Genomic DNA, 24,609 nt, shown 5'->3' with positions numbered 1-24,609 from the left:
GGGACTGCTGAGCATCGACAACAGTGCCTGCAGCAAATCACTGGTGAAAAGTGCAGGCACTGCAGAGAGATCTGTCTCTCCTCACATTTTAAAAGTGATTTTCTGCGGCCACTGCTGTCGCTTCTCAGGAGCCCCTTGGAGGACCCCCTGCTGCCTGTGATCCACATGTGTGAGGAGAGAGGCTGCCAGCATCTAGTATAGGCAGCATGATGCCCCCTAAACCCTGCGCAGATAGAAGAAAAGGTCAACAAGTATGGGGAGCCTGGTGTGCAGAGCCCACCTGCCCCTGCTCACTGCCCCAACAGGAGGTCAGGACCCTGCAGAGGTAGAGGCACTGTGTCCTACTGCATATTTGCATACCCTCCAGCTGTACCTTTTTGGCAGGTACTGGGCAGGATCTTATTGCCTAGGATCGCATTGCAATATACAATCCTGTCACCCGATTGTATTATTGTGCACATGCACGTACAGGGGCCCCAAAAGGAGCCTGTCCTTGCGATGTGCTGTGATGGCTGCCGTGGCTTCTGTGCATGCGATGTCAGATTGCACAGTAGCCACTTCCAGGAAGTGTTCCAGGGGAACCCCCTGCCTGGCCACAAGTGTGTTGTGTAGCTCATAGGCGGTAGCTGCAGGGGGCCAATATCAGGAATGCATCACATTCAGGCAGCATCTCATCCTCCATAGAAACTTATGGGGAATGCAGCTGCTATGGGAATGGAGCGATTGCAGCAGGTATCTTCTTACATTCAGGGGATACTTAATATTTGCGATTAACCCCCGAAAATGGGTGTTTTCAGGGATGTAGCCGCAGATATACAATGATATATGGGCCCCTTAGTATATGCAGCATATAGGAGTGGAGAGTATGGCATTGATAAACCATGTATATAGTTCAGAGTATCAGGGGACAAGTTTAGCCCATCTAAGCCAGTGATCACCATCAGGGGAGTATGCCGGTACTAATGTACCAGGCCTGGACTTAGAGGGTCCCTGGCTGTGTCATCTGTACTGGGCCCCACAATGTCTGACAGAAGCCCCAGCTTCCGTGCAGTGTCCTGGCCACTGACTCCTATCTTGGAATCTTTATTCACCACTGGTGATTCGCTGGGATATCAGAGCCCATCCTGGCACTCACTGAGAAGTAATGTCACAACATTACTTCCTCCCTTGCCCCTCAGCTGTCCGACTGCTCATGCGTCAATGGTCATTGGCACATGCGCAGGCTGGAGCCATGGAGGGGGGCACCACCATGCATTTCGCCTCCGGGCATCTGGTATGAACTTACGCCTCTGCATTAACTCCCATGTCACTTGATTTTAAAGGTTAACAGAAACTGCATGGCAAATGCTATTCAAAATGTTAGTACATTGGGGGTTATTCCGAGTTGATCGCTAGCTGCATTTGTTCGCAGCGCAGCAATCAGGCTAAAGTATGGCAGTTCTGCGCATGCGTATGGGGCGCAATGCGCACGCGCGTCTTACGGGCACAATGAATGATGTCGTTTTGCACAGGGTCTAGCGAAGCATTTTAGTCGCACTGCTGACCGCAGAGTGATTGACATGAAGTGGGCGTTTCTGGGTGTCAACTGACCATTTTCAGGGAATGTTCAGAAAAACGCAGGCGTGCCAGTAAAAACGCAGGCGTGGCTGGGTGAATGCTGGGCGGGTTTGTGACGTCAAAACAGGAACTGAACAGACTGAAGTGATCGCAAGCGCTGAGTAGGTTTTGAGCTACTCTGAAACTTCACAAAAAAACGTTGCCGCCGCTCTGCGATCCATTCGTTCACGTTTCTGATAAGCTAAAATACACTCCCAGTGGGCGGCAGCATAGCGTTTGCACGGCTGCTAAAAACTGCTAGTGAGCGATCAACTCGGAATGACCATCATAGTGCCTAATTCAGACCTGATCGTAGCCGTGCAAAATTTTGCACGGCTACGATCAGCCACCCTGACGTGCGGGGGGACGCCCAGCACAGGGCTAGTCCGCCCTGCATGTCTGGCCCTCCCCCTGCTGCATAGGTACAAAAGCATTGCACGGCGGTGATGCTTTTATACCTGAAGAGTAGCTCCCTACCAGCTCAGCTCCTGCGCGCTGGCAGGGAGCTACCCGTCACTCTCTGGGTCGCAGTGTGCCCCCGGGCATGGTCCGGGACCGCCTGCGTTGCCCGGACCGCACCCCCAAAACAGCGGCCCAATGCCGCCGGTCCGCCCCCTCCCGCCCAGCGAACGCCTCTGCCTGTCAATCAGACAGAGGCGATCACTGGGCTGAGATGCTGATAGCATCTCTGGCATGTACCGGCGCACTGCAGCGCCTGCGCATGCACAGTTCAGACCTGATCAACCGCTGTGCGAAAACGCACAGCATCGATCAGGTCTGAATTAGCCCCATAAACTAAAAGTGCACAGAATACAGTTTATTTTCAATTGGTAATAGCAGCCTTCAGTTCATTAATGGTTCTTGGTCAATGCTTGTAGACCTCAGCTCTCCAATGACCACATTGGCTGTGTAGTAGATTTTCATTGCGTTGATGAGGATTGTTTTCCGCCCAGTAATAAAAATTCTGCTTCTTCACATAGACAAATGAAAGTGAACTTGTCAGGAAATTGCAGCAATAACGCTGGAAATGATCCACCGAGTGATGCAAAACTTCAGAAATAGACTACAAATGTGTACCACAAATGGAGGCCACCATCCGGATGATATCATATTCAAAACCAATTGAAAATAAACTGTATTCCATGCACTCTTACATTATGTACTAACATTTTGAATAGAAAACTTTAAAATCTGGTAGTTTTTTTTTGCCTGGCCCTTTGTTTGGGCATCAGTTGATTTACCGACGGACACAATACAGATGGTCATAATATGACAACCATTTCCCGACAGTCAAAATATCGACTCGGTCAAAATGCCAACATTCATTATGCCGACATGTTCAAAATGGCGACATAGTCAGAAAACCAACATTTGAAATGCTGACATGTGAAAATACCGACATGCGCTCTTAAGACATTTTTGTCCAAAAACAGACTTGTTCATACTTTACCATCCCAGTGGACCTGGAGGAGGAATATAATAGTGTGTCGAGCGCAGCAAATCACCATGCCCGAAGCATGGTGAACGCAGCAAGCCACACAAGGGGACGTGGAACACTTAGAAGGTATCCATGTCGACCTACAGTATGTCGACACTGACACACAAAAATAACTAAAAACTCATGTCGGTATTTTGACATGTCGCAATTTCAAATGTCGGTATTCTGACTATGTCTGCTTTTTGAACTTGTTGGCATAATGAATGTTGGTATTTTGACCCTGTCGGTATTTTGACTGTAGGTCAGTGACTGTCGGTATTGTGTCCGTCGGTAAATCATACTGAACTCCTGTATTTAAAGCCTTATAATACATTATAAATAAAAAGAAAAATAATCTCTTACTCACCAGACAGATGCTAGGTTTCGCCTGAGCTGCAATTGTCAGAGATCCTGCAATGATGTACTGCAATAACACAATACACAGTAAATCTCACACATTACACTATATACATAGATTATATTGGAGGCAATTTATAAAACCATGTACAACAGTAACCTATATTTTATATACTAGGTATAGCACTGTCAAAGATGGAATCTGTAACCATCATGCGCTTCTGTCTCTGTGTATCGACAGGTACATTGTTACTAAAGGGGGGTCTCCTAAGCACAGTTCCATCTATGCTACATGTTGTGGAAAAGATAGTGTTAAAAAGTATTTGCTTGTAAAAAATCTAAAGGGATGATTTTTAATAGAATTCGTTTTTAACTCTTTCCATTCCAGAAAATCACAATCCAAAAGTAAGGCAAGACACTATTCCACAAGCACAGCACATAGGGGTCTATTCATGAAGTAGTGAAAAGTGTGGAGAAGAGAGCTAGTGGGGAAGTTGCCCATGGCAACCAATGAGCATTGAAGTAACATTTATAATTTGCATACTATAAAATGATACAGAGCAGCTGATTGGTTGACATGTGCAACTTCTCCACTGGCTCACTTCTCCACTTTTTTCACTGCTTCATGAATAGACCCCCAAATAGGAAATAAAAAAAAACAGAAAGAAGAAATTAAACTTATACAATTTTCATTTAGCCAAAAATATCTATGTTAACAATAATACATATGCTACAACATTGCACAAAAAAATTAAAAGGACAGCTGACATGTGGCACTACTACCACAAGTATCTGCCCAGAACAGATGACGAGAGACTAGGGTTAACACCTCATCCCTTTAATTCTGGACACATATTAATTACACAGGTTCTATGGCTGGCTGACTTCAAGACTCCATTTCACCTGGTTTTAATCAGCCACAGAACCTGTGTAATTAATGTGTCCAGATTAAAGGGATGAGGTGGCAACCCTACGAGAGAGTGAAACTGGCAACCATAAATAAAGCATCTTAGATAGTTCCCTTGGTAAGTACTGATTGTGATTGTATAGATTTGGGCAGGACACAGACAGGTGCCCGCAAGATGGGATAACAGATGAAGCAGAAGAGAGATGAGGCTGAAGCATGGTACAAGACAGGCAAGAAGTTGAAGCAAGTGGCAGTCAGGATTCACAAGTCAAGGTCCAAGTTCAGAGCGGGCGGTAGACAGAAATGCAATCAGGTAAGCTACAGTAATTAAGGTCAGGAAAACAAAAGGTCAAATGTAGATCAGGAAAATCGAGGTCACCAACAGGAATCAGGCAGAATTACAAAGAATGCAGAGCAGGCATCCTCACAATGGCTCTCATTCCGAGTTGTTCGCTCGCTAGCTGCTTTTAGCAGCATTGCACATGCAAGGCCGCCGCCCTCTGGGAGTGTACTGTATCTTAGCTTAGCAGAATAGCGAACTAAAGATTAGCAGAACTGCTACTAAATAATTTCCTGCAGTTTCTAAGTAGCTCCAGACTTATCTCCTAGACTGCGATCACCTCAGTCCGTTTAGTTCCTGGTTTGATGTCACAAACACGCCCTGCGTTCGGCCAGCCACTCCCCCGTTTCTCCAGACACTCCTGCGTTTTTGCCTGACACGCCTACGTTTTTTTAGCACACTCCCGGAAAACGCTCAGTTACCACCCAGAAACGCCCCTTTCCTGTCAATCACTCACCGATCAGCAGTGCAACTGAAAAGCGCCGCACGAACACCAGCAAAACTGCCAAGTTTTTAGTTAAATAACTTAGCGCATGCGCGCTGCGTACCATGCGCATGCGCATTTAGCAGCAAATCGCAGCATAGCGAAAATCGGCAACGAGCGAACAACTCAGAATGACCACCAATAAATACAGACTTCCTCTTATGAAGTCTTAAAACCTGTAGATGAAATGCGGCTCCATCACCTTCCCAGCAGCATTGCATACTCCCGCTGGCTCTGTTCCTGGGTACTTGCGGCACAGGCGCTCCGGTTCCTAGGCACACCACGCTAGCGTGGACACTGTGACAATGCAGGGCACCCACTATATCCACAAGGGACTGGGAGCACAGGTCGGATAGTAAAATATCCACTTTAAAAAGGCTCCACAGTGGTGAGGACCAGCAGCGGGGAAAAGGCGCTTGACCTGTATCCCTTCCCCCAGCTCCGGGCACCATCTACTGCTGGTGTTTCCGCCCTGGAGCTGCCTCACACTCTCCCTTACTCCCTAACTGATACGCTGGGCGCCATTTTCTAAAATGGATGCGACTGGTCTCCGGTACTGCAGGACAAGGTCTCCTTTGTAAACCCACCTGTACATCTGCACCATGGTTTTACAAACACTTAAGTGTTCTACATGTTGATAACAAGACAGCGTTAGTTAAGAACAAGAGTACCTGTGCCAGAATATATTGTATGAGTATTCTGATATATACATCCGGTCTCAGACCACGCATTGTTATATACAGTATATTAATCCAGTGCAATTTTATTGTCATGAAAATAATTATCTGCATTGCAAACGTGACTGTGTGTGCCTGTATCTGCTATGTGATTTCACTGCGGTGTATTCCAGATATATCTATCACTGTACACTGTACCCTGGGGACTAGGTGCGTCTGGGTTCATATATAGTGTTCCACAGTATTTACCTATTACGTGTATTGTACTGTGTACTCAATCACATAATATCGGATTTATTTGCAGGTGTTGTGTACTGGGTACTCAGTCACATGCTAACGTATTTATTCACAGGTATTGTACTCTGTCTGGCTTCATCGTACTAAACCGCTCTCTGTTGCATTTGTGTATAATGTTTAACATGTAGGGCAGTAATTCTGGAGACGCTCCTGCATCCTGCAGAGCACGCGCAACGGATTTATCTGAGGGGGAAGTTTTGTGTGATGGTTTGTGTGCTATGTCTCATACATCTCCCAGTCAATCCGCAGCTCCTGTAATCAAGCAGGAGCCAACCTGAGCTGCGTTCTCAAGCCTACTGGGTTCTCTAGTTGAACGCTTTATGCCCCTATGAGACCACCTGTGACATTACAGTCTCTGATGTCCCCATGGTTACTCTGCTTTGGGCGGGTGAATTTTACCTCATGGATTGTAGCATATGACTCATTCCCTGGTCAGGCAAAACCTTATTCCAGGTCACTCTCGTGTCTCTGGGTCATCTGAGCAGGCTACTTCTTCCTCCCTATCCAATAGTCTCTGATATTTTTTCTGAAGAGAGGGGGATCATGCTGTCCTGTCAGTACCTATATTAGGTGTTCCTGACAAGGATTTTCCATTGCTAAATGATACCACTTCCCTTGTAGTTACTGGGTAACAAATCCTACAAATCACTGATGATAATAGGATTCCCCTACTGTGGTTAAGCAAACTGATATGTTCACACGTCAAAGGGTAATTAAAATTCTGTTACCACAATCTGACCATTAAGTGTACATCAGACAAGACTCCTGGTCTAATCCAGGGAAGACATTCCCCCTGTCTACAACGGGCATTAACTCAATATCCTCCCCCTGCAGAGTTATATAACGAGTAGGTAATTCACTGCTAATGAACTCATGTGTCACCCATCGGGTGTCATCCACTCTGCCTCGCACCACTTTCCCCTCACTGTAGGAACCGACAGGTAAGCCTGAAGTCTATTACTCCCTTATGGGTGTTGTACATAGACCACAATTGCATCCTCTTGGGGCTGCCAAATAGATTGATGACTGGATCAGGCATTAGAGGAAGAGCTGCCTGAGGATACATCTGACAATGCCAGACATTCCCTGTCTCACAATACCACCACCACCTTTTTCTTCACCAGGAGGCGTCCCCTGAGGCGGGTGTGTTGGCTGCCAATGCATCGACTACGTCTGTCCTGGCTCACCGTATTCTGTGGTTGATGTCGTGGATGGTGGACCTGGACTCCAAAAGTCCTTGGAGGTATTCCCTTTTTACTGGGGACATCTTATTTGGAGAAGTCCTAATTAAAAATGGGGTCTGAATCGGTGGCTACTATGACTGCCTTTCTCCCAAAATGCTACTCCTTCTGCAAAGAAGGCAACAGGTACCACTTTTCTCTGCTTTCGGCCTTAAGAGAAAGCGAAGGTCAGGCATACCCGAGATTGGCTCATGCTCCCAACAACCACTAAGCCCAAGGCCTAACATTCCTGGGCTGCTCGTCAGCCTGCTTCTCATGACAAGCCTGCTGCATGACGGGACAGGCCTCCCCCTGGGGGATCCCATGGTGGGGGGCCGACTTCTGCAATTCATCCAGGTCTGGTTAATGACCATTTCAGATGCATGGGTGCGAGAAGTTGTTTCTCATGGGTACGCAGTCTCTTCCCAGAGACGTCCCCCTCGCCAGTTTTGCACATTGGTTATCCCTTCTGATCCATTAAAGGCGCAAGCTCTACTGATGGTTGTGCGTTCCCTCCTGGATACAGGAGTGGTAGTGCCGGTACCTCTGTCCCAGAGAGGCAGAGGATACTACGCGACCCTGTTTCTAGTCCTGCAATTTGATGGGTCTTTCCAGCTTATTCTCAACCTCAAATCACTGAACAAGTTTGTGAGAGTGTCCAATTTCCGTATGGAAATACTGCCCTCAATTGTACTGGCCATGGACCCGGAGACTATATGGTATCCCTGGTTATACAAGATGACATATCGCATCAACAATGTCTGTGATTTTTTATTGGCAACCTTCACTATCAATTCCAGGGTCTGCCATTTGGACTGGCCATGGCCCCTCGGGTCTTCACCAAGGTTATGGTCATGATGGCGGCTCATCTCTGTCGCCAGGGAGTCAGGTTCCTGCCATATCTGGACGATTTTCTGATTCTGGCAAACTCCCACGATGTCCTCCTCAGTCATCTACAACTGACGGTAAATTTCCTACAAGCCGACGGGTGGCTTATCAACTGCAGGAAATCCTCGCTGGTCCCTGCTCAGAGCATGGTGCACCTGTGGGCACTACCAGACATACACAGTCAACGGCTGTTTCTGTCTCCAGAGAAGGTCCTGAAACTTCAGGACAGGATTAGATACTTTCTTTCTTGCCCAAGAGTGTCAGTACACTAGGTGATGCAAGTACTAGGCCTCATGGTGTCGGCTTTCGATATGGTAGAGTATGCTCAATTCCATTACTGCCCTCTACAGAGGTTAATCCTTTCCAAGTGGGACGGCCTGCTTCACTGGATCAGGTCTCACATGATTTCCTTGACTCCGGAGGTTCGCCTGTCACTAACCTGGTGGCTACTGGACCAGCAGTTGAGCAAGTGCCGTCCCTTCTGGACCCCCAACTGGGTCCTACTGACTACGGATGCCAGACTGAAGGGTTGGGGGTGCGGTGTTGGAGCAACACTCTTTCCAGGGTTGATGGACCATGGAGGAATCACTCCTCTCGATAAACATTCTGTGTTCAATACTTTGTATCTCGCCCTGCCTCTGATACAGAACAGGCCTGTTCAAGTACGGTCAAACCATGCCATCACAGTGGCGTACATAAACCATCAGGGCAACACTCGAGCCACATGGCAATGCTGGAAGTGTCAAAAATCCTTTGTTGGGCGGATCGCCTTCTGCTGGCAATATCAGCAGTGTTCATTCCGGGAGTCCTCAACTGGGAAGATGATTTCCTCAGTCTTCAGGACGTACATGCCAGAGAGTGGAGTCTTCATCAGGAAGTCTTTCAACTCCTAGTGAACAAGTGGGGCCTACCAGATGTAGACCTTATGGCATCTCGACACTATCACAAAGTTCCGGTCTTCAGATCAAGAACAAGGGATCCTCAAGCAGAGTTTGTGGACGCACTGGCAATTCCATGGAACTTTTGGCTGCCCTATGTGTTCCCTCCAGTGTCACTCCTGCCAGGGTACTACGGAAGTTCAAGCAAGAAGGAGGAATCCTACTTCTGCTCGCTCCAGCGTGGCCCAGGCGGCATTAGTTCTCAGACTTACAGGGTCTTTTGATAGACCTCTTCTACTTCCACAATGCCCAGACCTTCTCGTTCAGGGCCCCTGTGTCTACCAGGATTTGGCCCGACTGGCTTTGATGGCGTGACTCTTGGGCCAAAGGTTTTTCTGAGGCGGTCATTCAAACTATGTTTAAGGCCCGTAAACCGGCTTCGGCTCGGATTTATTATAGGGTCTGGAATTCTTATTTCACATGGTGTACTGCTAACAATGTTGACGTGTTCAAATTCAGTACTGCCAATCTGTTGGCCTTTCTCCAACAGGGCCTGGACTTAGGCTTGCATCTGGCCTCTCTCAAGGTTCATATTTCGGCCTTGTCAATTTGGTTTCAGAGAAAGATTGTGACTTTGCTGATGTTCATACTTTCACTCAGGGTGTTCGCCGAATTCAACCTCCCTAAGTGCCTTTTGTGGCTCCTTGGGATTTGTTGGTTGTTCTGGACGCCTTACAAGAGGCTCCTTTTTAAACCCCTAGGGTCAGGGGACCTTAATGGCTCTTAAGGTCTTGTTTTTGCTGGCTATTGCCTCTGCTAGACGGGTTTCAGATTTGGGTGCCTTATCCTGTCGGTCACCTTACCTGATTTTTCACCGTGACCGGGCAGTTCTTAGGACGCGCCCTGATTATCTGCCTAAGCTAGTGTCTTCTTTCCACCTTAACCAAGAAATTGTGGTTTCGGCATTTACCTCTCCAGGTTTGTCATCCAAAGAGAAGTCATTGGATGTCGTACGGCTCTCCGTATTTATGTGAAAAGAACGGAGTCAGTTCGGAAATCTGACTCTCTGTTTGTACTTTTTGGTTTTCACAAACGTGGCTGGCCTGCCAATAAGCAGACCTTGGCCAGATGGATTAGAATGGTGATTGCACATGCTTATGTTCAGTCTGGCCTTCCATCTCCTGATACCATTAAAGCCCATTCTACTCCGTTGGTTGGACCTTCTTGGGCGGCCCGCCGTTATGCGACCCTTGAACAATTGTGCAAGGCGGCTACGTGGTCCTCAGTGAACACGTTCATAAGGTTCTATGCCTTCGATACTTCCGCCTCACAGGATGTTTCCTTTGGACGCCGGGTTCATGTGCCCGCTACAGTGCGTCCCCTCCCATGAGGAACTGCTTTAGGACATCCCCGATGTTATTCCCTGTGGAATACAGTGTACCCCGCTGCAGAAAAGGAGATTTATGGTAAGAACTTACCTTTGTTAAATCTCTTTCTGCGAGGTACACTGGATTCCACAGGGCGCCCACCCTGACGCACTTAGCTTCTTTGGGTTTGTATGGCACTAGCCGCTGGTACCTTCTCCTGTTGTGAGATTGTGGTTCTGTGTGGCTACTAACTGTTGTCGTCTCTTTTCTACCTGCTACTGCATTGGACTGGTTGCCAAAACTGAGCTCCTGTGCACAGAGGTGGGGTTATAGAGGAGGCGGCGCTATGCATCTTGGGAACAGTCAAAGCTTTTAGCCTGTTGGCGCCTCATATCAAGATCCTAATCTACACTCCGATTTTATTCCCTGTGGAATCCATGTACCTTGCAGAAAGAGATTTAACAAAGGTAAGTTCTTACCATAAATCTCCTTTTTTAAAGTTTTGTTCTAAGCTTAATATAGTCTTACAGAATAACCTAATAAAAAATTTTCAGAATCAACTTGTTGGAAGGGGTTTCGGTACTTACAAACACTGAACCCCAAAATGGTATTCCAGAATATAAGGATAGGAAATGTGGGATGAAAAACAATCCAATACCCAGAGCAATTTGCAGAATGGCCGAAACAATCAGAACAATCTGAAAGAAAATAAGGCAATAATGAGATTTCATTGAGTATAAATCCAGCAGCCCTAATAAAACTGGCTTTTCCTTACTCAGCTCCTACAGCCGCTGTCAAACATTCTCCACCCAGCCCAACGTCTGTCAGCTGTTTGCAGCCTTTGTAAGGAAACAATTTACAAAGACATGGGAGGCAAGTGAGTATTATCCATTTAGAAGAGACTCTGCAAGAATGGGAAGCAGTTACCTTACCGACGAACGGATCCCGAGGTAGCACACAAACCCAGCATCGATATACCGACAACCGACATCCCGATCGTTCGGACAGCAGGAAGCGCTGCCCTCCTGACACGGGTGTGTGTGGGGGGAGAGGAGTTAGCTTTAGGCAGCAGAAGGGGGATTACGGTTAGGGTGCAGCCATGTGAAGGTTAGGGACCAGAAATGGAAGGTTAGGGTTAGGCACCCAGCAGGGGAGGTTAGGTTTAGGAAAAGGGGAAGGGAGGGCTAGGGTTAGGCACCACCAGGGAGGGTAAGGGTTAGGCATTCACAAGGGAAGGGTTAGGGTAGGGAAAAGGTGAGGGTTAGGGGGCTTAATAGGGGGCTGTCGGAATTATGATGGGCGAGATGCCGCTGTCGGTATACTAACCGCCGGCATCCCGTCCATCGGTAACTCATACTGAACCCGTAAGAGCAAATTAGCACTAGGCATTGTTGGATGGCATCATTGGAGGGCATCACAGAATGCCCACAAGACTCCACCATTCCAGGTAGCTGTCCTGGAATCTCAGTAGATGGACTGCACCCACTTCACCAATGAAGTTGGTGGTCTAGGGCTTGATGGCATGTTTTGGGTTGAATTGAGTCTTCATTGCTCTTCCACTGTTGCCCAATAAAGGAATTGCAGCAATGTACAACAAGTGCAGGTGATTCATTGCTCCACACCCCCAAATAAACCTTCTCATCTGGGTTCTCCCATAAGGGATAAAGTAATATGTAGGCAACATGATTGTGGGAGGAATGCATGATATAATGGGTATCAAGTGGGTGACTGTGGCTAGTAAGATGGTCATCAGTGGGAGGATGCACATCAGAGTGTAAGTAATCATGTCCAGCATTAATATTCCATCAAACACAGTTTAAATATTTATCGTAGAACATAAAAGAAGTCTGGAGTATTATTTGCCTCTACAGATTAAAAATAAAAATGAATTCCAATGTAAAGATATATAATTAAAAGGAATAATAATAATGAATCTATGGCATTTTCATGCATCTCTCATTACGGCACTGTACCGATCACCAACTGTGGTTTTATGGATGTTAAAATGCAATTCCTTACACCACAATGGGTTAAATGAAATGACAGAATTGAACTCAGTGATTTAAAGGATCATGTTTTCTTTAATGAAAAATATATGTAAAATAAATACCAAAAGATGTATATGCAGTACCACCCTGAGCTACTTTATACAAATCTTCAGACTCGGGTATAAACTACTGATAAGAATCTGTTTAATGCCCTCTAGTGGATGCATTATTGTGATTGAAATCTAATATCACTCCTAATATATATATATATTTACACATATATATATATATATATATATATATATATACAATCTTTCCACAGTCCACGTATAGCAGGCAGAAATAAGGAGACCAGCACACCAACAAAAACTTATTTCAAGGGCTGTTGTGGGATAACCTGGGTCCAGTTCCCCGTGAGGACATGATAAGTAACATGTTTGTCTCCTATTGAACTACAGATTGTTTGCTACTATGCTGTTCTTAACCTTCATGGACACTTTTTGGTATTGCACAAGAAATATTTGAAATAAGTTTTTGGTGGTGTGCTGGTCTCCTTTTCTCTGCCTGCTATACGTGGACTGGAGAAAGATTGGATATTTATGACAGTATGGGACTACAGCACCTGATGATATTTTAGTGAAGAGTGTACGGTTTTTCTCTATTATTGTGTGTGTGTGTGTGTGTGTGTGTGTGTGTGTGTGTGTGTGTGTGTGTATATATATATATATTATTTTCTATGAGTTACGTTCATCTATAACTTCCTTAGCTAGTATATGGAACACTGCTGCTATTTGTATATAAATAATTACATATACAGGTATTTATCTACTTTTCTACTTAAGGATTACTACCTCTTCGCAGGATGACAATTTGTAATGACTTGTGGAAAAAATAAAGGAATTATAAGTAAAAATTAATACATTCCCATTATCCTAAGCATTTATTCCCTTAACCCCTTCATTAATATTATTTGTATTTGTATATAAAACAATAATTTAGGTTTGCTCCTCTGTATTGAAGTCTTTTTCATACTAAAGAAGATTATATGATTATATATATTTGATTGTTACTCTATACAGATGACCATTAAATAAACGGTGGAATTTTAATTATTACATGTTTGCTTAGAGGTATGCTTGGTATCCATGCTTAACACGCTAGGGTTCCTGATCACGTGATAAGGCGGCATCACATGGGTAGCTTGTACGTAAGGCTGGCTCCGATGGCGTGACTGGACCTGTTCAGAACCAGAAGGAGGTAAAACTCCCCTTTTGTTATATTTTATTTATTTATTTAGAAGAGGGACTAGAGGCAGATAAAAGGAATCCGCACATCATCTGGGTATATAGACACCCCCCCTCCATGGTGCACATAGGCCCACTCCAGGCCAGGATGTGGCAACAGCCCCTTCCACAATTCAATCATCTCTGATGTTGGGAGGTATGATAACGTGCCCATTCCCACCTGCTACATGTCTTATGATGGAATACATATGAAATCCTGACAGACGGGATGGCGGGTGTCACTATACCGACAGTGGCATCCCGTCTGCCAGAATCCCAGCAGCGACTCCCCTCAACACGCCTTGGGCCCGGTGTCTCGCTTCACATGCCACAGGTTCCATTCCCACTCGGTTGGTGGTGTGGACCCAGTAGCGGATCTTGCCACGAGCAAGCAGGACTTTTGCCCGGGGCACCGCCTTCCGGAGGGCGCCGCACCATGGCAAGATCTGCTACTATGCTACTGTGCCCCCCGCTGGTCCTCTGCTGTGAAGGGAACTAGACGCTACCCATCTAGTTTCCCTTCGTGGAGAGGACCTTTGCTGTGCGGTGCGCAATGACATCATCATGCACCGCACAGCATTGTGGGACTGACACAGACGCTAGGGGTCATAATTGACCTCTAGTGTCTATCTGTCCCAAAGATCCGAGGAGAGGTGCGGCGCCGGCGGAGGTCTGCAGCGGTCGGGAATCAGGAGCAGGGATAGTATTAATTTATTTATTTTTTGGTGTAAGCGGCGCTACTCCTACAGGGGGCACAAATGGGGGCACAACTCTACAGGGTAGCGTAATGGATCACGCCCCCTGTATGAAGCCATGCCCCTATTTTCTACCCGGGGCGCCAAAAGGGCCAGAAGCGGCCCTGTGTGGACCCACCATTGGTCCTGAAAGCCAGGATCCTGACAGCTGGTATATTAACTGCATGCCGTTATTACTCCACTGTCAATATAATGCCACCATGAGGTTTAATAATAGAGCAGTGTAATGTAATCTTTATAGACAAAGTGGTTATTACACATATAAACAGGGTGAATCACTCTTGTAGATCGCCGCTGTAAACACTTACCCCCAGAGCTTTTGGCTTGCCTTTCACAAATGTTCTGAAGAAAGAGGACGATGAATCTATATTTTGTGGCACAACAGCAGCCAGATTCCACTGTAACAACTCAGGAGGGACCGTAAACGTCTCTGTCGCTGGTGGAACTTTGCATTCAAGGGATCGGGGGTTGACATTCTGGTAAGCAGGAATTACCATCCTATTCATCCGGGGAACATCTGCTGTATCATTATGTAAGGTCTCATAGGTATGTGTTGTGGCTCCACTGACGGCATACAGTGACATGGTAGAGACTGGGACAGAAAGAAAAACAATGAATACAATTTTGCTTTAGAAGGAACTGAGGAAATACTAACATGTTTGCTCATTAGCGGAAAGAATGTAAGTATTGTTTAAGCCTATTAGCTAATAAACTGTATTTTACTTACTGTTTCACAGTTGATTATAGGGAAATAATCATCAACAAAGTCAACACTAGCTTTTTAATTGGAGGTTTCCTGCAATGTGTCAAAGTTAAAGTGTACATTTAAAGCAGTTTACTTTGATGCATTGATTTGGAATTGCTAATTGTATCACTATGGAAACCATTTATCATTGGTTACATATTCAAAGTGATCTGGGTGCGATATTAGCATCCACATGGGCGGATTGGGAGAGAAAACCAGGCCGGAGAATTTCTGGATGAGACCCTGATGGGGGCGGAGTCTGCTGAGGGGGGTGGAGGCTGTCGAGCGGGGTGGGATTCCTCCTCATAGAGCCTGATTCTGAGTTGGATGTAGTTGCAGCCTTCCTTGGGTCTTTTGCAGCAATTGTGTCTGCTACAGTATGTAAATGCTGCTACAGAGCCCTTCCCTGGTGTACATGCGCGTGTCCAAATATGCAGGACTGATACGCCCTCTGTCAGTGTCTACAGTCCCTGCAATCATGCTATGTGTGTCTTCATAAGCCACCATCAGTCACACCATTGACTCTTGCAGCAGCCCTATGCTAGGTGCAGATCACCCATCTGAGTATGCCCTCCAATGTGAGCAATTCAGTGTCTCTGTATGCATCCACTTTCAGCAACACGCCCGAGTCACTCTATTGTCACTCCAATATCACACCCATACTGTGCTACATATGCATCTGATAAGCTAACCCCTTGTAACCGACCAGAAGCGCCCAACACATTCCTAATACACTTCTTTGTGTGTGTGTCTCACCATGTACTGCGGTTTTGTACGAACACCACCAGGACGCATGTGAGGTGCCACTCAGACGCAGCTCAGGAAAAACACTGCACAAGAAAAAATAAACACATTTGCCCTCACATTGTTCCCCACAGGAAAATAACCATCATATTGTCCTCTACGGGAAATTAACCATCACACTGACACTAGACAGAAAAATAACCATTACACTGACACCGACAGGAAAATAACCGTTACACTGGCACCAAACAGTGAGCTGGAAGTTTGATAGACCATTTTGCACTGACCTATGCACTTGCCCATCACCAAGCTGTATAATAACAAAGGCAAGGGGTAATTACTTTTTAAATGACAGATGTGTCCAGATGCTTTGTGAATGCATTGCGGGCTATATAGTGTAACGTACTGTGGCATATAGTCGCTGGAGCTACTATATGCCACACTACCCACACCACCGACCACCCATAGAAATGTCTGCGGCAGCCAGGAGAAAAGGCGGGAGTGTGCGTACGCATGCTCCCTGCCACCTTATGACTGAATAGGTATTCAGACGCTGTGGGAGGTCATTGTACGCTTCGCGGCAACACTATGACAAGCGACCTCCCGCAGCAAGGTGCAAGAGAACACTTCTGTATATGTAATACCATATTGGAAATATCTGCCTGGGGCGGAGCTTCATGGGAGCATAAGGGGGAGGAGCCACGATCTGTGCAAAGTTCCTTAAAGAGAAAAAGGAAACTATTCAGTTGCTTCTTTATCATCGATGGCGGAAAACCATGTGGTTCTCCCCCATCGATGGTAAAAGCATTCAACATTGGTCATAGACCATCAATGAATCATCGATGGTCGATTGCAATCTCTACTGAGAAGCAGCGCTCTGCTAGAAGGCTGTAATCTCTTCTTCCCTGTCTGCATTGTGACAGTTGCCAGTCACAGACTACCTTTGCAAGGATGCACACACACACAAACAGCTCCAAAGCAGAGGCAATGTCCAAGAGGCCGGGATGGATATGCATGATGCCCAGCCTCTCACTGGCTGCCGCTGGATCATTTGCATAGTGGGTGGGGCCCTGGCTGCTGCTGGATTAATTGTATGGTGGGCAGGGCGGCACACAGCAACTTCAGTCCGTCATTGAGGGGGAGCACAGACACTAAGGGGGCCCAGCTCAGCAGCAAACTGCCCCGGTGGGCCAATCCACCCCTGAGTGCCCTGGATCCTTCTCAGCGCACATTGCAAAAAGAAACCTATAGGCTTCTATTAGGCAACCCTACAGATGACGTTGCCTAATGGGTAGAAGCTCCAGAATGCGTCACATTCCCGAGTTTGGTGCATATGGTGCATAACTGGTGCATAAATGCGGCCAAACCTCCATTTTCAGAGGTTTGGCCATATTTTTCCCTTTGATGCATCCCGACGTGTGGTTTGAAACATGACTGAAGATGATTGGTTGGTACTCTCCAAGCTTTAAAAAATCTCCTCGAAAGTGAAAACAAAAGCATTCATCAGGATCCAAGAGGAAGTACAATCTCCCAAACTCCCACTTATATAACTTTTCAAACACCTCCTACCAAGATACTATTAGTTATCACTCAGCAATGCCATCAACTAAATGAGTGGGATGCATCAAGTATCAGATTTTGCATGCAATGCATCCAGCCACTCACCGCATGCATATCACAAAGGACAGTTCTTACGGTAAGAGCTGTCCTTTGAGATGATAGGACGCCGGGTCCTAATCCCGGTAGTCCTATCTATGCATGCGTCGGATGATGAGCCTGCCACAGGGAGTGCTGTGAGGGATCCGAATGATCCCTCTCAGTGGGGAAGTGCGATAAGAAGCCCATAGGATTCATAGGGCAACGCCATCTGAACATGACGTTGCCCAACGCATCCAAGCTCCAGAATCTATTGCATTCCAGGGCTTGGTGCATACTAGGTAAGTGGCCAGACCTCCAGAAATGGCATGTTCGGTGGTTTGGCTGCATTTTTGGCTTTGCTGCATCCTGCCCAATAGAATGTAACCCTTCTCTCGCATAAAATCACACATGCCAAATGCAAACTCACAAACCTTATAGACCACAAACAAATCAGTGCCAAAATAAAATAAATCCCAAACTGTGTTCTTTACAATCCTTTAAATCACCTTTCGGTTAAGGATCATACCTTTGCCAATAACATTTACATAATACAGTATAAACTACTTTACCTAATACATAAACACACTTATACATAGCAATACATTTTATCTAGAGATGAGCAGGTTCGTGACTTCCCGCCAGACTCGGAATCCAGAACGAGGCAAAACATCATCATCATCCCGCTGTCAGATTCTCACGGGTTTTGGATTCCATATAAACAGTCGCGCGTCGCCGCCATTTTCACTCCAGACTTGGAGAGTGAGGGAGACAGACCTGTATTTCTGTGTGTGGGGTTAGTGTGTGCTCTGTAGGGGTGCTGCTGCAGTCACTGTGGTGTAACTGTGCTGTGTTAGGGGTGCTGTCCTGGCTGTCACTGGTGTTTCATGTGCTTTTACGGGTGCTGCAGCTGTACATGGGTGTGTTGCTGTCCTGGCTGTCACTATGTTGTACAGGGGGCAGGGGCACTGTCCTCCTATATGGTGTAAAATATAGGGGTGCTGCTGTTAAAATAACATTACACTGGCCATGTATGCTGTAAAAATGCAGGGGTGCAGTTGTTAAAATTAAAAGCACACTGCTCTTGTATGCTGTAAAAATATAGGGGTGCTTCTGTTAAAATAACATTACAATGGCCATGTATGCTGTAAATATTCAGGGGTGCAGTTGTTAAAAATTAAAAGCACACTGCTCCTGAATGCTATAAAAATATAGGGGTGCTGCTGTTTAAGTAACATTACACTGGCCATGTATGCTGTAATAATTCAGTGGTGCAGTTGTTAAAAATTAAAAGCACACTGCTCCTGTATGCTGTAAAAAATATAAGGGTGCTGCTGTTAAAATAATATTACACTGGCTCTGTATGCTGTAAAAATTCAGGGGTGCAGTAAAATAAATGTACACTGGCCCTGTCTTGTATGCTGTAAAAATTCTGGCGTGCAGTTAAAATCAATGTACACTAGCCCTGTATGCTGTAAAAATTCAGGGGTGCAGTGAAAATAAATGTACACTGGTCCTGTGAGCTGTAAAGATTCATGGGTGCTGTTGTTAAAATAAAAGTACACTGGTCCTGTATGCTGTAAAAATTCAGGGGTGCAGTGAAAATAAATGTACACTGGCACTGTCTTGTTTGCTGTAATAATTCTAGGGTGCAGTGAAAATCAATGTACACTGGCCCTATCTAGTATGCTGTAATAATTTGAGGGTGCAGTGAAAATCAATGTACACTGGCCCTGTCTTGTATGCTGTAAAAATTCAGGGGTGCAGTGAAAATAAATGTACACTGGCCCTGTGAGCTGTAAAGATTCATGGGTGCTGTTGTTAAAATAAAAGTACACTGGTCCTGTATTCTGTAAAAATACAGGGGTGCAGTGAAAATGTACACTGGCCTTGTCTTGTATGCTGTTAAATTACAGGGGTGTTGTGAAAATACAGGGGTGCTGGCACTGTCCGCGGTTGCAATGTCTAGGCCTGACCTTCACAACACTGTATGGGAAGAGGAGGCTCTTCCCACCATTTGCACGCCCCCTAAAAGTGCTGGAAGGAGCACCGCCAGTCCAGTTGCTGATATTGAGATTGAGGATGCCACCGTAGAAGTACACCAGGATGAGGAGGATATGGGTGTAGCTGGCGCTGCGGAGGAAGTTGACGATGAGGATTCTGATGGTGATGTGGTTTGTTTGAATAAGGCACCAGTGGAGACAGTTGATGCCCATGGGATGAAAAAGCCCGTTGTCATGCCTGGGCAAAATACCAAAAGAGCCACCTCTTCGGTGTGGAATTATTTCTCCACAGCTTGTGCAGAGATTCGGCTAATAGTTTCCCTTTCAAAATCCAAAAAATATTTTTTTTTCTGAGTTTGATGAATGTCACAATTTCTACATTCCCTGGGGAACTAGAAATTGTGACATTTAAAGGATGATGAATATACCCCTAACTCTTTTTAAAAGGAAATTGCATAATGTTTTTCAGATGGATTGGTTGGAAACAAACTTAGATAAAGCGAAACGGAACCTCATAATTTTTTGATACTTGGGAAAATTATGCAGCTACTCTCTCCATAGACTTTCAAAGGAGTATTAGAGACTCCCCCATAAATACAGAGGGATATTACACTAGGTTGCTTTCGGGAGATCCCCCTATAGTACTCAATGGGGGATATGCAAGTGTTTGAAAAGTCAGTTGGGTGTCTGTTTTTTCCTATCTAATAGACAGGAAAAAAACAGACACCCAACCGACTTTTCATTTGAATTAACCCCAATGAGTATACTTTTAGGGGTACTGCGTCCCCCTCGGTCTCTGGGCTCCTTCTACTAGTGTTATGCTGGGTACACACCTACAGATATATCTGCAGATCAATTGATCTGCAGATATATCTAAAGCCGGATCGGGCATTGTGCTGTGCATTGTGCTGTGCATACACACTGCCCGATCCGTCGGGGACAGACATCATGAACTGGGCGGGCATTTACACAATTCAGCTGTCAGTCCCCGCCGGCTGCTGCAGCTTGTGTAAGAGCCGATATATTGGCCGTTGGCTGTGCTGCAGGGCTGACGCGATATGTCTGTGAACGATGGAGTTCACAGACATATCGCTCGTACACCCTGGCCGACGGACTCACGATATATCGGCCGTTCAAGAGAACGGGCGATATATCGGCCAGTGTGTACGCACCTTTAGTAGGAAACTAACGACTATTGGTTGGGTCATATAATGGTTTCAACTGATTTCTCAAGATGTGAATCTATATATATATATATATATATATATATAGAACAAACAGGAATAGCCCGGCACTCCACTCAGAGTAACAGCAACAGCTGAGGTGCCTTCCCAGTTGGAGATACAATATCCCAAGTATATAGCAATGGTGATATGGGCGGCACTCATGCAGACTCCACAGCGTAAGTAAGATAATTTACTTTATTACGGCCAACATGTTTCGGGGACCTAACCCCGTCCTCAGGGCCAGACAAGCCACATACAACAAAAAAATTACTTATATAGAGAACAAAACAAGACATTAATGCAGATCATACTCACCTGCTTCGCGGCGCAGCGGCCCGCCAAACCGTCCGGCCACACTTCCGCATCGCCATCCAGTGATGTCACGGCGCGACCAGACAAGCGACCATAGCGACCAGACAAAGCCACTGCTCGGTCACCTACGGAAACACAATAAAGGCAAAAAACAGTGATAAGACAAACATACAATGAAACTAAAAAACTTTAGTGTACATACAACTAGTAAGAAACTGCAGCAACAGCAATATGAACCTATGTATGTATAACCACTAAATACTGATTATACACCTACAGTATAAGAAAATAAGCAAGGGGAATAAGAGGTGATGTATTCAAAGGGACATATAAAAGGGCCTATGTATTATATTAAAGGAAACACTGCAAGCCCAGGTTCTCATTAAGCCCCCCGGGTGACAGAGTTCCCAATTTATAAATCCATCTGGATTCCTTTTGTGATAATGCCCTATCCCTATTTCCACCCCTCAATGTGCAGGGAACATGATCTATAAGGATGGCTCTAATGCTAGCTACTCTATGACCCGTTAGCATACAGTGCCGCGCAAAGGGTTGATCACTTTCTTTCTTTTCAAAGAAAAGTTGAAAGGGGTTACCCAATAGGGGACCTTGAGGTGTTCAAAAGACGGGTTTTGGACATGACCCGTCAACAGGTTTTGGAATCCAGCCATGTTAGTAAAAAACATAATATGGGAAGTATTTCCTTGGGTTAACAAACACACCACCATGAGTAAACAAGTGGTGAAGAAAGCCAAACAGATGTGGCCCATAATATAGACTGATGGGGCCCTGTCCTCTATGGCCAATACTGCTTTGTTGCCGAGCCATACCAGAGGGAGGAATATTGGTGACCACATTGTAAAATTAGACATCACTAATATGGCTAAGAACAGGGAATCCCATTTTTTACGAGCCAAAAATGGATGTTACCGATGTTTGGGATGCGCGACATGTAACACTTTGATAGTAGGCACCTCCTTTAATCATCCATCCACAGGTTGTAAAATACCTATCAAACATCGGCTGACGTGCACCACGACCCATGTGGTGTATCTTCTCACGTGTCCCTGTGGTCTTGCATACGTTGGCAAGACCATTAGGCAGTTCCGTGAGAGAATGGCTCTCCATCGGAGTGCCATAAAGAAGGCTTTTGAAAAGAAAGAAAGTGATCAACCCTTTGCGCGGCACTGTATGCTAACGGGTCATAGAGTAGCTAGCATTAGAGCCATCCTTATAGATCATGTTCCCTGCACATTGAGGGGTGGAAATAGGGATAGGGCATTATTACAAAAGGAATCCAGATGGATTTATAAATTGGGAACTCTGTCACCCGGGGGGCTTAATGAGAACCTGGGCTTGCAGTGTTTCCATTAATATAATACATAGGCCCTTTTATATGTTCCTTTGAATACATCACCTCTTATTCACCTTGCTTATTTTCTTATACTGTAGGTGTATAATCAGTATTTAGTGGTTATACATACATAGGTTCATATTGCTGTTGCTGCAGTTTCTCACTAGTTGTATGTACACTAAAGTTTTTTAGTTTCATTGTATGTTTGTCTTATCACTGTTTTTTGCCTTTATTGTGTTTCCGTAGGTGACCGAGCAGTGGCTTTGTCTGGTCGCTATGGATACCAGCCTGCGACGCGGCGCGCCGTGACGTCACTGGATGGCGACGCGGAAGTGTGGCCGGACGGTTTGGCGGGCCGCTGCGCCGCGAAGCAGGTGAGTATGATCTGCATTAATGTCTTGTTTTGTTCTCTATATAAGTAATTTTTTTGTTGTATGTGGCTTGTCTGGCCCTGAGGACGGGGTTAGGTCCCCGAAACATGTTGGCCGTAATAAAGTAAATTATCTTACTTACGCTGTGGAGTCTGCATGAGTGCCGCCCATATCACCATTGCTATATATATATATATATATATATATATATATATATATATAACAAAAAAGACAAAAGAAGAGGGGGTGCTCCATAGTGCATAAAAGTTTTAATTCAAACAGACAGATAAAAGACTGTGAACTCCAGAGAGATGTGACTCGTACCAGAGAATAAAACACTGTGGGCTGGTTACCACACGACATGTAATGTTACCATCCAGGCAATACTCGTCCCGCAGTTTAACGACTCTCCAGAGCAGAACACATGAAGCTGCCAGCCGGAAAAGATGTTTTAGCTTCACACGGACCCGCCGTGTGTGTGAGCTGCTGCACTGGATCGCTTAGACACAGTAAAGGATTGCCGGAGGTGCAGATAGAGAGCGCACTGTCAGATCACACCCTGACCGGTTTCGTCTGAAAGACTTCGTCCCTCTGACGAAGTCTTTCAGACGAAACCGGTCAGGGTGTGATCTGACAGTGCGCTCTCTATCTGCACCTCCGGCAATCCTTTACTGTGTCTAAGCGATCCAGTGCAGCAGCTCACACACACGGCGGGTCCGTGTGAAGCTAAAACATCTTTTCCGGCTGGCAGCTTCATGTGTTCTGCTCTGGAGAGTCGTTAAACTGCGGGACGAGTATTGCCTGGATGGTAACATTACATGTCGTGTGGTAACCAGCCCACAGTGTTTTATTCTCTGGTACGAGTCACATCTCTCTGGAGTTCACAGTCTTTTATCTGTCTGTTTGAATTAAAACTTTTATGCACTATGGAGCGTCCCCTCTTCTTTTGTCTTTTTTGTTAGAAATTACACCCATGAATCCTGGGTTTCTGGAGTTGGAGTAGGGGAGCAGCGGCCCTGATATACGTGGTTATAAGTGCAGACTCCCTACAGATCATCTGTTGGCTTTGTTGGACTATTTATACACAAGTACACTGGCGCTTTCACTAATTGTTTTATTTTAATATATATATATATATATATATATATACAGTCCATAGGATCCGGCTCTCCATTGAGGGGTTTGCTGCACCGGGTGCCTCCGTGATAACTCACATACACATCCAAATGACGTGGCACTCCTGGTGACTTATATAACAAAACTCGCAGGCAGGCAATGTAAATAACATACACCCGCGGGGTCTCAATGAGTCCCAGGGGTTTAATAGTTTCTTATGAATTCTTCTAAATGTTGTTAAATTGCGATATTTCTGTATGACTGTTACGGCAATATAGGTCTGTAGGGTAATTCCAGTTCTAGATACTATCAGACTGTCATGTGATATCCAGCTTAGCCTGCTACTGTAGGATGTATGTATTTGTTACAATGTAGTTGTTAACATCTATCTGTTAGGTGTTTAGTTGTATCGATTTGGGATGTGCATGAGGTTGTCACAGTGCACCTAGGGGCAAAATGAGGTTTTTTTTAGATGCCTAGTGGTTTTGCTATATGACTACTAATTGGAGATTTACCATTTATCTTGCTTAGATCCTGGTATTTTTGCATATATATTACGAGTAGTATGTCTAAACCTGGGGTCTTTGTT

General features: G+C 45.5%; 1 protein-coding gene across 1 annotated transcript in view; it reads right to left on the bottom strand.

Annotated features, from left to right (window-relative positions):
• LOC135057519 (membrane-spanning 4-domains subfamily A member 4D-like) overlaps positions 1-15,083 on the bottom strand; it is a 62,861-nt gene extending 47,778 nt beyond the window's left edge. Inside the window, exons 1-3 of the mRNA XM_063963375.1 lie at positions 14,823-15,083; positions 11,076-11,186; positions 3,441-3,497 (exon numbers count right to left, since the gene is read on the bottom strand). Coding sequence (XP_063819445.1) covers positions 3,441-3,497; positions 11,076-11,186; positions 14,823-15,020 — 366 coding nt within the window. The 5' untranslated portion in view covers positions 15,021-15,083. The remainder of the gene's footprint in view (positions 1-3,440; positions 3,498-11,075; positions 11,187-14,822) is intronic.
• Between the last annotated feature and the right edge of the window lie 9,526 nt (positions 15,084-24,609).

This window comes from Pseudophryne corroboree, chromosome 3 (genome assembly GCF_028390025.1).
Source record: "Pseudophryne corroboree isolate aPseCor3 chromosome 3, aPseCor3.hap2, whole genome shotgun sequence".
NCBI classification, from domain to species: domain Eukaryota; kingdom Metazoa; phylum Chordata; class Amphibia; order Anura; family Myobatrachidae; genus Pseudophryne; species Pseudophryne corroboree.
This window is presented reverse-complemented; position numbering and strand designations above follow the sequence as displayed.